Here is a 14,429-nt window from a genome sequence, read left to right as displayed (position 1 = left end):
GCCCAGAGTTCAGGCCCCACGACCAGGAAAAAAAAAAGCTATAAGTGGAGGTGAGGATCCACTGTTGAGTGGTAGAGTGCCAACCCTGAGAGAAAAACCAGGTGAGAGTGTGAGGCCTTGGCTTCAAGCCCCTTCCATGGTCACCTTCATGTTAAGCACAGTGCTGAGTACATATTGAGCACCTAAATAGGAAGAGGTGATCCCTACCTCTTGAGATTTATTCTGAGGATTAGGTTTTACACACACACACACACACACACACACACACACAGGAGTCATAGGTCATCCATATGCCAATTATATATAAAAAAATTTTTGGAAAAAAATATCTAAGCTGGGTATGGTGGCAATGCCTATTATCTAAGCTATGTGGAGAGCATAAATAGGGGATTTCAGTCCCAGGCTGGCCTTCGTCAGAACTATGAGGCCTAATCAGGAAAATAACTAAAAGCAAAAATAAATGGGGTGTGGTTAAAGTGCCTGCTTTTAGGAAGTATAAGGGGCTAAATTCAGATGCTAGTACCAAGATATGTGTGTGTGTGTGTGTGTGTGTGTGTGTGTGTGTGTGTGTGTGTGAGAGAGAGAGAGAGAGAGAGAGAGAGAGAGAGAATGTGTATATGTACTGTACTGTGGCTTGAACTCAGGACCTTTTGCTCTTGCTCAGTTTGTTTTGGCACTCTGCCACTTAAGCCATGTCTGGCTTTTTGCTAGTTATTGGAGATAAGGGTTTCTTGGGCTGGCTTCTAACACTGATCCTCAGATCTCAGTCTCCTGAGTAGCTAGGCTTATAGATGAGTCATTGGCACGTGGTTTTATATATAATGTCTTTACTAAAAATGTACATACATTTTTCTTGTCATTATTCCTGGAATAATATAAAACTACTTGCGTAGAATATTACAAATCATCTAGAGATGACATAAGATTTACAAGAGTGTGTGCAGAGAGTATGCATAGGTCCTATGCCAATATTACACATTTTAAAGTAGGGCTTGAGCATTAGAGGGTTTTAGTATCTGGTAGGGACTTGTAGCCATTCCTTTAGGAGAGAAGGGGGGTCCTGGGGAGAGTATTTACTGTGTCAGAACTGGCAGCAAGTAGAAAACTGAATTGCTTTCATGAAGCTCTGGTTTTAGTAGATGTGGCTCTGTGGCCCTGGTCTAAATGTAAGTTGCTGCTACTACAAGCTTGCCTGACTACATGTGTTCTCTTCAAGGTGTGGAAGATATCCTTACAAGGACCCTGTCACATGACACTACTAATGATTGCTTTCGGCTTGCTGTGGGGACACCTTCTGCAGATCAGACCTACTCAGAGTGTCTTCATTTCTACTTGTCTGTCCTTATCGAGCACACCCCTGGTGTCCAGGTTCCTTGTGGGCAGTGCCAGAGGTGAAAAAGAAGGTAGGTGGCAGGGTATTCTAAGTACGTGTGCAGCTAACACTCATTCGGGCTTGTCCCAAGAAATTGCAAAGCCTCTACCTCCTGCTTAGGTCTCTGTGGGCCTCTATGGGCTCTCAGGTTCATGCTCCATGGCAGACTGATCTGCCTGTGAACTCAGCTTCCTTAAACCAGCCCTTGTTTGTTTGATTCCGAGAAGTGCTTATTAAATGCCTTTCAAATTAGGGCAGTCTGAGTGCCTGAGAGAAACTGGACTGGGATCAGAAGAAAGCAGTCTTCCATACACCATGTGCTCTCTGCTGCTTTTGTGCGGGTAGAAGAAGAATGACACATATTTGCACTTTTCTGCTTTGGCAACAAGGGAACTTCAGCTCTTGTGTTGGGCTTGGCTCATCCGTGTATGCGTGAGGCATTGGCATTCCTGAGTCCCTGCCATGTGTGGTGGGACCATGTATCATGGAGGAGGCCCATTGCTGAGCTGCTCTGCTCTATGTCTTTGGTCTCATCGCATGTTTTATTTCTTTGCAAATGTGTTACTATTTTGTTCTTACTTTGTAAAAGTCAGTCAAATACAAGACCAAATTATCATAGTAACACACAGGAATAGAAACCCCGAACACATAGTAATAAAAGAAAAAATATGGAAAGAGAACCAAAGAGTTGTAGCCAACATCTCCAGTGACATTAGTGCTGCTTTGCCTGTCACAAGGGCTGAGAGTGGTGTTGATTCTGGACCTTCTGAGATCTAGGACAGAGTCCCACGAGGGTGCACTGTGCACTCAAGGCAGTACGGCCTGTTGTGGGGCTCCCCAGTGAAAGGAGTTGAAAAACTTGCCACCCTCTTCAGGACTTATGGGACGCAAATGCCACTCTTCTATCTGCTGCCCTGATGGCCACATCTGAAGTGGTCTAAGTAGCCCTGTGAGCTAGCATTTAATGTGGACCTCAGGGGACCTAGATAAAGATAAGAGCTGAGGGTTACAGGCAGGAATGAAGGGAGCCAGGCATGAAGTACAGCAACTCCTATGGAATGGCCTTATCCAGAAAAACCTACAACTATGAGAAAAATCTGTAGTTAAAAATAGCTACACTTGGGCTGGGAAGGTGGCTCAGTGGTAGAGCGCTTGCCTTGCACGCTCGAGGCCCTGGGTTCGATTCCTCAGCACCACATAAGCAAAAAGAAAAAAGCCGGAAGTGGCGCTGTGGCTCAAGTGGTAGAGCACTAGCCTTGAGCTGAAGAGCTTAGGGACAGTGCTTAAGCCCAGAGTTCAGGCCCCATGACTGGACCCCCCCCAAAAAAATAGCTACACTTCTGTAACCCCTCTATACATCCCCTTGACAATAAAAAATTTAAAAAAAAAAAAGCTACGCTGGGCACCTGTAATCCTAGCTACTCAAGAGGCTGAAATCTGAGGATTGTGGTTCAAAGCCAAGCCCCAGCAGAAAAATCTGTGAGACTCTTTATCCCCAATAAACTACTTTTTTAAAAAAGCTGGAAATGGTGCTCTGGCTCAAGTGGTAGAGCACAAACCTTAAACAGAATCTGCTCAGGGACTGTCCAGGCCCTGAGTTCAAGCCCTAGGATCAGTGTGCGTGCGCGCGCGCACACACACACACACACACAGACAGCTTCACAGTTAGCTGTGTGTTCCCTTACTCATAAAAGCAACCAGTGAAGACTTCAGAATGAGATTGCTTGAGACACTGCAAACAGATGGAGGAGTTGCATAAGAACGGGAAAGAACATTCAAGATACATGCAGACTAGATAGCATGTTCCATGTCTGTGTGTCTGAGGAGAAAGACTGGTAGGCTTTGTTTTATATTGTTATTATTAAGGAGGTGTACAAAGGGGTTACAGTTCCATAGGTCAGGTAGTAAATAAAATGCCTCTTGGACAATGTCACTTTTCCCCTTCTCATCCCCACCTACAAGTTACTAATTCATTTTTACATAGTGTATATAGAGCACAGTGACTGAATCTTACCCTTCCTCCCTCCATTTCTGTGCCTCTTCTGCCTCCCCTAGCAAAAGCATGTTTCCATTTCCTAGAAGGATGGTAATTTTTTTGAACTGGAAAAATTGAGTCCTTAGATTCAAAGTACATTTCAGAACTATACCCAATAAACACTCTACCACTTAAGCCATAGCACCACTTCCGGCTTTTTTTTTCCTGCTTATGTGGTGCTGAGGAATCGAACCCAGGGCCTCATGCATGCAAGGCAAGCGCTCTACCACTGAGCCACCTTCTCAGCCCGAGTCAGGATCTTACTAGCTTACTGGGATGGCTTCTAACCATGATCCTCTGTCTCTGTGTTCTGGGTAGCAGAGATTGCAATGTAACTTAAAAGGTATTTTTAATACACCATTGGCTAGAGGGTGACATTTGCACTTTATAATGAACAAAGGGTTAATAATTCAAAATTTATCAAAGTCTGTTAAGTCCACAGACAAATAATCCAGTGGTACCTATACACAGTGGAATTTTACACAATCATTAGAATAACAATGTCATTTGCTGGGAAATGGATGGAACTAGAATAAATCATGTTAAGTGAGGTAAGCCACACTCAGAGAGACAAATGGCCCATGTTCTTGCTGGTGTGTAGAAATTAGATCTAAAATACACTGGGATATGATAAATTATACAAGATTCTAGATACACACGGTGAGACTAAAAGAGGATACTCTTACGAGAGGAACACAAAGGCACAATGCCTAAGTGCCTCTTCACCTTTATATAAAATAAATACTGAAACAAACTTCCAAGATATAGAAACAAGAGACCATTTTTTTCTATTCTCTTTTTTAGTTTTTAGTTTCTGCTGACTATCTTCTTTACCTTAGGTATGGTGTATTCAAGTGTACATCTTTGGGAGGGTGTGGGGGGAAGGCAGAACTGGAGGGGAAAAGGGTGAAAGTGTTCAAGAGTGCAGCTCACTGGACACTGATGAAAGTGAATGGTACAACTTGTGAGTAGAGACAGGAGGGAGGGACTGGGAGTGAGCGAGGGAACAGAAGACACAGTAAGGAAGGAAATGTACTCATTACCTACCTCATGTAATTGTAATTCCTCTGTACTCATTCCTAAAAAACCAATAAGTTAATATAAAAAGTGGAAAAATCAGCAAAGCTTAATATTACAGAAGGCACTTGTGCAAATTATTAACAGAAAAAATGTCCCGCCTCAGGATCATTCTGGAAATACAGGTGAATGCCACCACACTGTTGGGTGTGGGATTTTGTTTTGTTTGTATTTTTTTGAGACAGTGTTTATTTAGCCCAAGCTGACTTCAAACTTGCAGTCCTCCTGCTGCAGCCTCCTTAGTGCTAGGATTGTAGGCATGCGCTGTGCCTGGTAGAGGCAAGCATTTTAAAACAGCAGATGCCCTATTGCTGTTGCTGCTGTGTCTTCCCAGTGGATCTATAATGGGGTCCAGCCACTTTGGAGAATGATCTCACAATAGAAAATTACTTTTTAGTTACATGCTTTAGGAAATGTATCAGAATATTGCAAATGTGCGTGATATTAAAGGTAGTGTTACTTTTAGAGAACAAGAGTTTGTGACCTGACTATTCAGGAATGCACTGAATAATTATCACATATTTATTGGATTACTACAGAAGGGAGGATGAGTCTCAGGGTGTTGAAGGGAAATTTTGAGATACAGAACATGATGTTCGGGATGGTACCACATGTGTTAAGTTTGAAAACATGCAGACTTTAAACTAAAAATGTTCAGGTGTAGCAGGATCGGCTCAAAGGGGGACACAACATCTCTACTTAAAAGCTAGTAGGTGCGCACTGGTGGGTCACATCTGTAATCCTAACTACCCAGGAGGCTGAGATCTGAGGACCTCGGTTCAAATCCAGCCTTGGCAGGAAAGTCTGTGAGACTCTTTTTTTTTTTTTTAAGTATTTATAGCGAGCCTGAGGATTGAACTCAGGTCCTTGTGGTTGCTAGGCAGGCACTCTTATCACTTAAGCCATGCTTTAGCCCCCATCTGTGAGACTCTTACCTCTAATTAACCACCTGAAATGGAAGTGGCACTGTGGCTTAAGTAGAGCACTTGGCTTGAGCTGAAGAACTGAGGGACAGCACTCAGGCCCAGAGCTCAAGCCCACAACTGACAAAAAACAAAACAAAAGCAGGTATCTACCATTGCACATCATGTTAAATTTTGTGCATTTTTTTTCTCCATCCCATGTGTTTATTTCTTTTGAGAGCAAAAGATAACCATCCAAAAATGGAAATGCACTCTATATTTCCTGTTGTCTTGATTAGCAAAAGTGCTTTCTTGTTAAAAGACATCACCAGGGAAGAGGAGAGGTGGCCTGCTTATGTGGAGTGCAGGACCTGTGACACGTGACAGGGTAGAGGCCACTTTACCACAGGCATCATTATCTGAGCCTGTCACCTTCTTGCTTGTCCAGCTTCTGTAATGGCATCTTTCTGTAACTGTATAAACTGCAGGTGAATCATGGAAATAAGTTATTTGGGTGGCTTTGTTTTCAGGACATGGTGGCACACACCTGGTGTCTGTCCCAGCTGCTCAGTAGGCTGAGGAGGGTGATCAGTTAAAGTCCAGGATTTTGGAGTTGCCTGGGCAACATTGTGAGATCCTGTCTGAAAAAAATTTAAAATCTCTGAGAGCAGAAGTTGAAGTTTTTGCTTTTTTTTTTTGTGCTAGTCCTGGGCTTGAATTCAGGGCCTTGGCACAGTCTCTAGGCATTTTTTGCTCAAGATTAGTGCTCTCCCTCTTGTGTCATAGCTCCCCTTCCAGCATTTAGTTGGTTAATTAGAGATAAGAATCTCATACTTAACTTCCTAGGCTGGCCTCACACTGCCATCCTCAGATTTCAGCCTCTTGAGAAGCGAGGATTCTAATGGGCATGGGCCATCAGTGCCCAGCAGCTGAAATGTTTTTTTTTTTTTTGAAAATTAAAACCTTTTTTGTTTTCAAATGGTCTCATTATTCTGCCCCAGTTGGCCCTAAACTCCTTGCTCAAACGATCCTTTCACCTCAGCCTCTTGAGTAGCTAGGGCCATAGGTGTGTCCCATTGTGCCAGTTCCAAAAAAGATATAAAAACCTGTTCTGATTTAAATTGTCATGGTTATTTGAATTATTCTGGAAATATCTTTGTGCCATGTTGTGTCTCTGGTCCCGCTGAAGTGTTTCCATTTCTCCAGCAGGTGACATTGACTACAGCACAGTGCTTCTTGGCATGCTAGTGATGCAGGATGTGCAACTGGGGTTGTTCATCGCAGTCATGCCCACACTCATACAGGCCGGAGCAAGCGCCTCTTCTGGGTAAGTGTCTTCTTCACTGTCTGCTCTTCTAGCATGAAGTCATTTGTTTATGAAGGTAATACAGTGGCTCAAGCCTACAATCTTGCTACTTGGGAGGCAGAGATCAAGAGATTAGGGACTGGGAAGGTGGCTTAGTGGTAGAGTGCTTGCCTTGCATGCATGAAGCCCTGGGTTCGATTCCTCAGTACCAGATGCACAGAAAAAGCTGGAAGTGGTACTGTGGCTCAAGTGGTAGAGTGCTAGCCTTGAGCAAGAGAAGCTCAGGGACAGTGCCCTGAATTCAAGTCCCAAGACAGGGAGGGAGAGTGGGAGGGAAGGGGAGGGAGGGGGGGGACAGAGGGAGGGAGGGAGGGAGAGAGATACCATGTTTCAAGGCCAACCTGGGCAAAAAGGAGTTTGTGAGACTCCCATCTCAACCAGTGGCTGGGCATAGTGATGCACATCTGTTATCCCCACAATAGGAGAAGGACTGCAGCCCAGGCCAGCCCGGGCATAAAGTAAAGCAAGACCCTACCTTGAAAATAACCAACACAAAAAAAGGGGTTAGAGGTATAGCACTAGTGTGGCAGCACCTGCCTAGCAAGCACAAGGCCCAGAGTTCAATCCCCAGTACCACCAAAAAAAAAAAAAACCTCCATCTAGTACTTTACCTACAGCAGTACCCAGAATCCAAGGGCACACATGGTTCCCAGTGTGCAACATTCTACCACTACTGCTGGGCCCCTGCTGGCTGATGGGCACACATTGGCTCTCTCACATAGTGGGCTCCAGCCTCACTGCTCTGCAGTGCCACCTGTCTGGTGTGGAGAAATAGCACCTACTCCGTGGCAGGCACGAGGGTAGATGGATCTAGATTCACATAGCGTGTTTTTTTGACATTAATGTGATTTCTAGGTTTTAAAGTTTAGTTTTTAAAAATAAAAATGTGTATGATTTGAGTAGTATATTTTGTTATATGTTAAAGAAAAAAGATTGACAGGTTTTTATTAGGTTTTAGAGAAGCTTGTTTGAAAAGTGAAGTAATATATCTTTCTTTTCTTCCCTAGAGTTCTCATGGAAGTACTGCGGATAGTGCTTCTGATGGGTCAGATTGTATTTTCACTAGCTGCTGTTTTTCTCTTATGTCTTGTTATAAAGACATACCTCATAGGACCTTATTATCGAAAGCTGCATTTGGAAAGCAAAGGAAACAAAGAAATCCTTATCCTAGGAATATCAGCCTTCATCTTCTTAATGTTGATGGTAATTCTCAAATAATTTACATGATTGTGTTTACAGCCTTCTATAAGGAGCTTGTGATCAGCTTTTTATCTTTTCATTTTAGCAATGGTAAAGATTTTGAAACATTGGTATTTTTATTTTATATATTGTATTGTACAATAGTATATCATTTATTCTCCTAAATACTTTGTGAAATATGATTAAGCTGTGTCTTAAAAACTTGTGGTCCTAAAAAAGCCATATAAACATCAGTATCATACCATGTTACTCTATCCTGAATGATTATATGGCTTTGATTCTGAAAGAGTAGATAAAATCTAAGAGCAATTTTTAGTTAGATTTGGAAACGATTATCTAGGAAACAGTATAACTTCTATTGCCATAATAGGAAAGTTGTTTTTTTTTTTTTTTTTGGTCGGTCAAGGGGCCTGAACTCTGGCTTGGGCACTGTCCCTCAACTCCAGCTCAAGGCTAGTGCTCTACCACTTGAACCATAGCACCCCTTCCAGCTTTTATCTGCTTATGTGGTGCTGAGGAATTGAACCCAGGGCCTCATGCATGCAAGGCAAGCACTCTACCACTGAGCCACCTTCCCAGCCCCAAAAGATTTTTTTTTGGTCGGTCGTAGGGCTTGAATTCTGGACTTGGGCGCTGTCCCTGTGCTCTTCATCTCAAGGCCAGCGCTCTACCACTTGAGCCACAGTGCCACTTCCAGTTTTCTACTGGTTTATTGCAGACAAGAGTCTCATGGACTTTCCTGCCCAGGCTGGCTTTGAATGGTAGTCCTCAGATCTCAGCCTCCTAAGTAGCTAGGATTACAGGTGTGAGCCACCAGTGCCCAGCTAAAATTCATCTTTAATTGCTGATTAAAAAATGTGGAACAGGGTACAAACCAGATGTGGAATTGCATGGTAGAGAGAAGCATTTGTTCCCAGTTAGGATTGTTGTGGATGAGCACATGCATGCTCACCTTTAATATTACTGCCAATGTGTGTCATCCCCAGACATGCGTTCTTACTGTCCCTTGTTGTTGTGTGTCTGTAACCTCAGCCCTTAGTTGGAAGACAATGCTGACTTGGTGGGGCTTTGTGGTGGTACGCCCTATCAAGCTCTAGGAGCCATCTGGAGATTGCTCTACAGTGTGTATTGAAGTCTTCACACTATTTCACTGCAAGATTGGGAATGTTCTCAGTCATTTGTAATGTATTTAAAGTAAAATCCACCATTTTAGAGAGTTTAAGGCGTAATTTGGTGTTATCAGCACTGTCCAATTATAGAACATCTGTTTCCACTAAAAGAACCTGGGGTTACCTTTATCCCTGGGGACCCTGGTCTTCTTTCTGTCCCTATGGGCTTATCTCTCCTGGGTTCTGTCCCTTTGAGCTTCCTTCTCCTCTCTATGCATTTACTTCTCCTGGGCTCTGTTCCTGTGGGCTTAATTCTCCTGGGCCTTCTCTCTTTATGGATTTACCTCTCCTGGGCTCTCTCTCTCTATGGATTTACCTCTCCTGGGCTCTGTCCTTGTAGATTTACCTCTCCTGGGCTCTGTCTCTATTGCCTTCTCCGAGGTATCTCCTGGGAAGGAGATCATGTACCACCTGGCTGTAGTTTCTGGCTTCTTTCATGCAGCTTTGGTGTCTTCAGGTTTGCACATGTTGTAGTGTCTGTCAGCATTTTAGCCAGCATTGGTGAGTCTATTTCCTGTCTTCCTGGCTGGAGCCTGGCCTTTCATTCTCTTAATGGTTCATTCTCTTAATGGTGTTTTTTTTTAAAAAAAATAATAACCCAAGTTCTTGATATCAGAGTATATAATCCAGTGATTACATGCCTCCTTTGTGATAGCACATTTCATATTCTGTGTAAAAGGTCTTAGTTTAACCCTGGGTCATGAAAATGCTCCATGTTACTGTCTACAAGTTCCAATGCTACTCTTAGATCTACGGCCAACTAAAGATGTTCAGTATCACGGTGGACAGGAATGCCTAATGTAGAAGGAGGCCGCACCTATTTCTCATTGGTGTTACCTTACCAAAGTTCAAGAAGTATCTATATGTGTGTGATGTGCATGTGTGTCTGTGTTTGTGCATATATTTGAGTGTGTTTGTGCATGTGTGTATGGTAACAGTGCATGTATACTCAGAAACGTATGAGTGGTTTTTTGTGTGTTTCCTTATGTGTATATATGGCATGTGTGCGTGTGAGGGGTACTTTATATATGTATATGTGTGATGTGCATGCATTTGTATGCACAGGCATATGCATTGCTCTTGCATACATGTGTGGTCTGGCATGTGTGTCTGCTGTGTGCACGTGTGCCTTATGTGCATGTATGTGTTCTTTTATGTGCTTATGTACATGCATATGTGAGGTATGTGTACTGTGCTTGTCGCATGTAGGTGGATGCTAACATGTGTATCCATCATGTGCTTGTGTGTACATGTGTGTCTTCTCATGGGGGTGCTTTGCACGTGTGATGTGTGTTTCTGATTGCTTCTGACATCTGGTAGTGTTCTGGAACCAGTGTGGTTCTTTGTCAGGGTTGTTGTGGTGATATTTGTGATCTTTCCGTGCTTCACTTAAGTTTTCAGAATTCAGCTGAGCAGTTTTCACGTTGAATCTCAGTGCATTCTGTTGGGTCTGTGACCAGGTGAGGGACAGGTGAGGCCTTCCTAGTACAGAGTTCTTCCTCTTTCTGGTGTCTTGATGCCATGCTTTCACATTATGTGTGGAGATCACACACTTCCATGGCAACTGTACCTGGATGTTCATTTTTTTTTAATGTTCTTGTAAATGGTATTTATTCAGAAGTTCATTTTATACTTGTCTATTGTTGCTATTTTTCATAATTTTAAGCATGCTTTCTTTATTTTGTCAATGATATTTTGCCAAAAAGTCAATCTTGAGCTTAATGTTGGGTGGAGTTAACGACCCAGTACACTGATGTGACCTGTTCTGTCTGGTCTGCCTTTGCAAGATGTCAGTGCTTTACTCTGGTGCCTATCAACACAGTTGCTTAGTAGTGGTGTCTGCATTCTCTGTGTAGTTTGAGGTTAGTGTTAGGGATACATTCTTTTCCTACTACAGTCTGTTCACTGATTCAGGTAAAGAAATGTAGCACAGGGGCTGGGAAGGGATCTCAGTGGTAGAGTGCTTGCCTTGCATGCATGAGACCCTGGGTTCGATTTCTCAGCACCACATAAGCAAAATGAAAAAAGCCAGAAGTGGCGCTATGGCTCAAGTGGTAGAGCGCTAGCCTTGAGCTGAAGAGCTGAGGGACAGCGCCCAGACCCAGAGTTCAGGCCCCACAACCGGACCCCCCCCCCAAAAAAAATAAAAGAAATGTAGCACAAAGATTTACAATGAATTTTGGAAAATACATTTATTCAAAGCTATTGCCGCAGTCTACATGAAAGGCTGTTTCCTTTCCCAGGGTGGTTAATTCAGCCAGTGCTGCCCTCCGCATGTTGTCCCAGCTTGTCAGTGGGCCACTCCTGGGCCTCTCCAGTGAGCCAAGGCATCTCTGCTGCATTCTCTTCATGCACTGTGGTGTTTGCACGGGGCTCAGGGGTGTCTGGGTGTGAAGCTTCCTGAGAGGGGGGATGCATTTCCCAGTGGCTCTGTGTTCCTATGTGAAATTCTTTCTTGTCCCCAGGTCACGGAGCTGTTGGATGTCTCCATGGAGCTGGGCTGCTTCCTGGCTGGAGCACTTGTCTCCTCTCAAGGCCACATGGTCACTGAGGAGGTCATAGCTTACATCGAACCCATCCGAGACTTCCTGGCCATCATCTTCTTCACGTCCATAGGTATGGCTCTCACTTAGCTTTTTTCTACACTTGGAGAAATGTTATTTATAATGGAGGAAAAGTGGACAGAAGGTGGCATGAATTGGCTAATGGCTACTCATGCTCCCTCTGTGCAGAAGTGTGCATATATGTAAGATTAAAGATGACTGAGTGACCTTCAGGGGGCCCAGCTGCATCCTTGCGTGCCAGTGCCATCCCACACATTACAGGCTCAGTGGGTCCTCAGTCGTGTCACAGTCTGAAGCCTCCAGTGGCTAGTGTGGCACAGTGACCTGAGCTTGGGGAGCTAGGTGGGTTTCTGACACCCTCGCATGAAGGTGACCTCTCTTGTGGAACCTTGTTGTCTGAAATATTCATGCACTCTTGGGAAGACAAGGACACTGAAAGCTGGTTCTGAGATTTGCGTAAGAATGTGAAGGGTCCTACATTGCACGTTGTTCCTGCGGGAAAGTCACATGATTGGGAGGCCCAGCATCTTCTTAGAGGTGAAACAAAATGTTTTACCAGCCAGTTCAGTAATCTGGGTTGATCTTGCACAGGGAGTCAGTCAAGCACTGGGTAGCCTGTGGACAGAGCCTCTGATACTTGGCTGGCTGGCTTTATCCTCCGAGATCCCTTTGAACTTCTCTCTGTACTGTAGCTTTGCCCCGTAACTATCAGCCAGTGGCCTGGGCAAGCCTGCCAGCTGTAACTCCTTGACTTCTTCCTCCCTCTTTTGGCAGGGTCTTATGAAAATGATTTGATTAGGTTAGGCTCATCCATGTCTACCACATTCTTCCAGCTCCCTGCCCAACAAGTCACCCTCTGGCCAACTGGGTGTCCCTGAATACCTCAACATGAGCTTTAAACAGGAGTATTTGCTTCATTATCTTCAAATTAAGGTGCTTGCTCTCTGTTAGCATAATAATTGTATATACCTTTTGTAAGGTCCACTCTAGGAAGGCAGACCCTACCCTCCTCTTGGTTAACTCTCTGCCCAGTACCTGTGTCACTTAGGTAACCGACACACTCACACCCCCCCCTCCATGAGGTCATATCCACATCCCATGTGGCCACACCTTCTTCCGCCCCCAGCCTTGATAAGTCATGGCCCAGCTGTCATTCGACCCTTTTATTCCTGCTGCGTAAGCTTCCAACTTGACCAGAGGCAGTCTGCAAATAAACCTTTTCCATTGCCTGAATACCACGTGCTGCTCTCTTTCCTTTGCTGCCAATTTAGTTTACCTAACACTTGCTTTGTGGGTTTTTTTGGTGTTTTTTTTTTTTTAATTGTTGGTGGTGGTAGTGGTGGTCTGGGGCTTGAACTCAGGGCCTACATTCTGAGCTCTTTTGCTCAAGGCTAGCACTCTACCGTTTTGAGCCACAGCTACACTTTCAGTTTTTGAGCCATCAACTAGAGATAAGAGTCTCACAGAGGGGGCTGGGAATGTTGCTTAGTGGTAGAGTGCTTGCCTAGCATGCATGAAGCCCTGGGTTTGATTCCTCAGTGCCACATACACAGAAAAGCCAGAAGTGGCTCTGTGGCTCAAGTGGTAGAGTGCTACCCTTGAGTAAAAGAAGCTCAGGGACAGTGCTCAGGCCCTGAGTTCAAGCCCCAGGACTGGCCAAAAAAAAAGAGTCTCACAGAGACTTTTCTGCCTGGGCTGGCTTCAAAATACAATCCTCAGATCTTATTCTCCGAGTAGCTAGGATTACAGGCATGAGCGACCAGTGCTCAGCTTGATTTGGTTCTCTCTTTGTGTCTCTTTTTTTTTTTTGGTTATTCTTGGGGTTTGAATCTGGGCCTGGGCACTATCCCTCAGCTCTTCAGCTCAAGGTGAGTGCTCTACCCCTTGAGTCACAGCAGTACTTCTGGTTTCCTGGTGGTTAATTGGAGATAAGAGTCTCATGGATTTTACTGCACAGGCTGGCTTTGAACTGTGATTGTCAGATCTCAGCCTACTGAGTAGCTAGAATTACAGGCATGAGCCACCGGCACCTGGCGTGCTTTGGTTCTTTATATTAAGTAGTTTAAAGGAACTAAAGTTAATTCCTCTGAGAAACTGCATGGCCATTCTCCCATATATACCAGGACAGTCTTTTTGTCTTGAGCTTGAAGTGGCATGAAATGATGTACATTTGGCTCAAGACACAATTGTGTATAAGGTGAGGAGGAAGTGATGGGCACAGTTCTTTGGTTGTTTTTTTGTTTGGTGTTTTGTTCTTTGCATTTTTTTGTTCTTGTCTTTGTTTTTGCCAGTCTGGGCTTGAACTCTGGCAGTGAACAGTTTCATGGATTTTCTTGCCCCAGCTGGCTTTGAACCATTATTCTCAGATCTCAGTCTTCTGAGTAGCTTGGATTACAGGCCTAGCCACTGGCTTCTTGCAGAGTATCCTATTTTAACAGGTCATTCACTGGCCCATCCTACAGCAATCCCTATACCTGCTGAAAACTACGTTGGGATTGGGGAGTTAGAGGACAGTCCAGCACCAAAAACTGCTCACATATGGGTGGGCTTGGGTGTTTCTGAGAAGTAATTGACTTGAACAGCATGAGACGCATGGAACCATTTTTAGGCCCTCATGCGGAAGGTTTTTTTTTTTTTTTTTGGTCGGTCGTGGGGTTTGAACTCTGGGCCTGGGCGCTGTCCCTCAGCTCTTCAGCTCAAGGCAAGCGCTCTACCACTTGAGCTACAGCGCCACTTCCGGTTTT

At 44.2% G+C, this 14,429-nt stretch overlaps 1 protein-coding gene across 5 annotated transcripts in view; it reads left to right on the top strand.

The window, feature by feature from the left end:
- The window catches only part of Tmco3 (transmembrane and coiled-coil domains 3), a 38,581-nt gene that overhangs the window by 19,190 nt on the left and 4,962 nt on the right, over positions 1-14,429 (top strand). For 4 of the 5 annotated variants that reach the window (XM_013022882.1, XM_013022877.1, XM_013022878.1 and 1 more), the window contains exons 7-10: positions 1,217-1,403; positions 6,593-6,713; positions 7,760-7,955; positions 11,587-11,737. In XM_013022882.1, the coding sequence (XP_012878336.1) occupies positions 1,217-1,403; positions 6,593-6,713; positions 7,760-7,955; positions 11,587-11,737 (655 nt within the window). The remainder of the gene's footprint in view (positions 1-1,216; positions 1,404-6,592; positions 6,714-7,759; positions 7,956-11,586; positions 11,738-14,429) is intronic. The other variant, XM_013022881.1, reaches the window with a different exon arrangement.

The sequence above is a fragment of the Dipodomys ordii genome, unplaced genomic scaffold (genome assembly GCF_000151885.1).
Source record: "Dipodomys ordii isolate 6190 unplaced genomic scaffold, Dord_2.0 Scaffold64, whole genome shotgun sequence".
Lineage (NCBI taxonomy): Eukaryota > Metazoa > Chordata > Mammalia > Rodentia > Heteromyidae > Dipodomys > Dipodomys ordii.
This window is presented reverse-complemented; position numbering and strand designations above follow the sequence as displayed.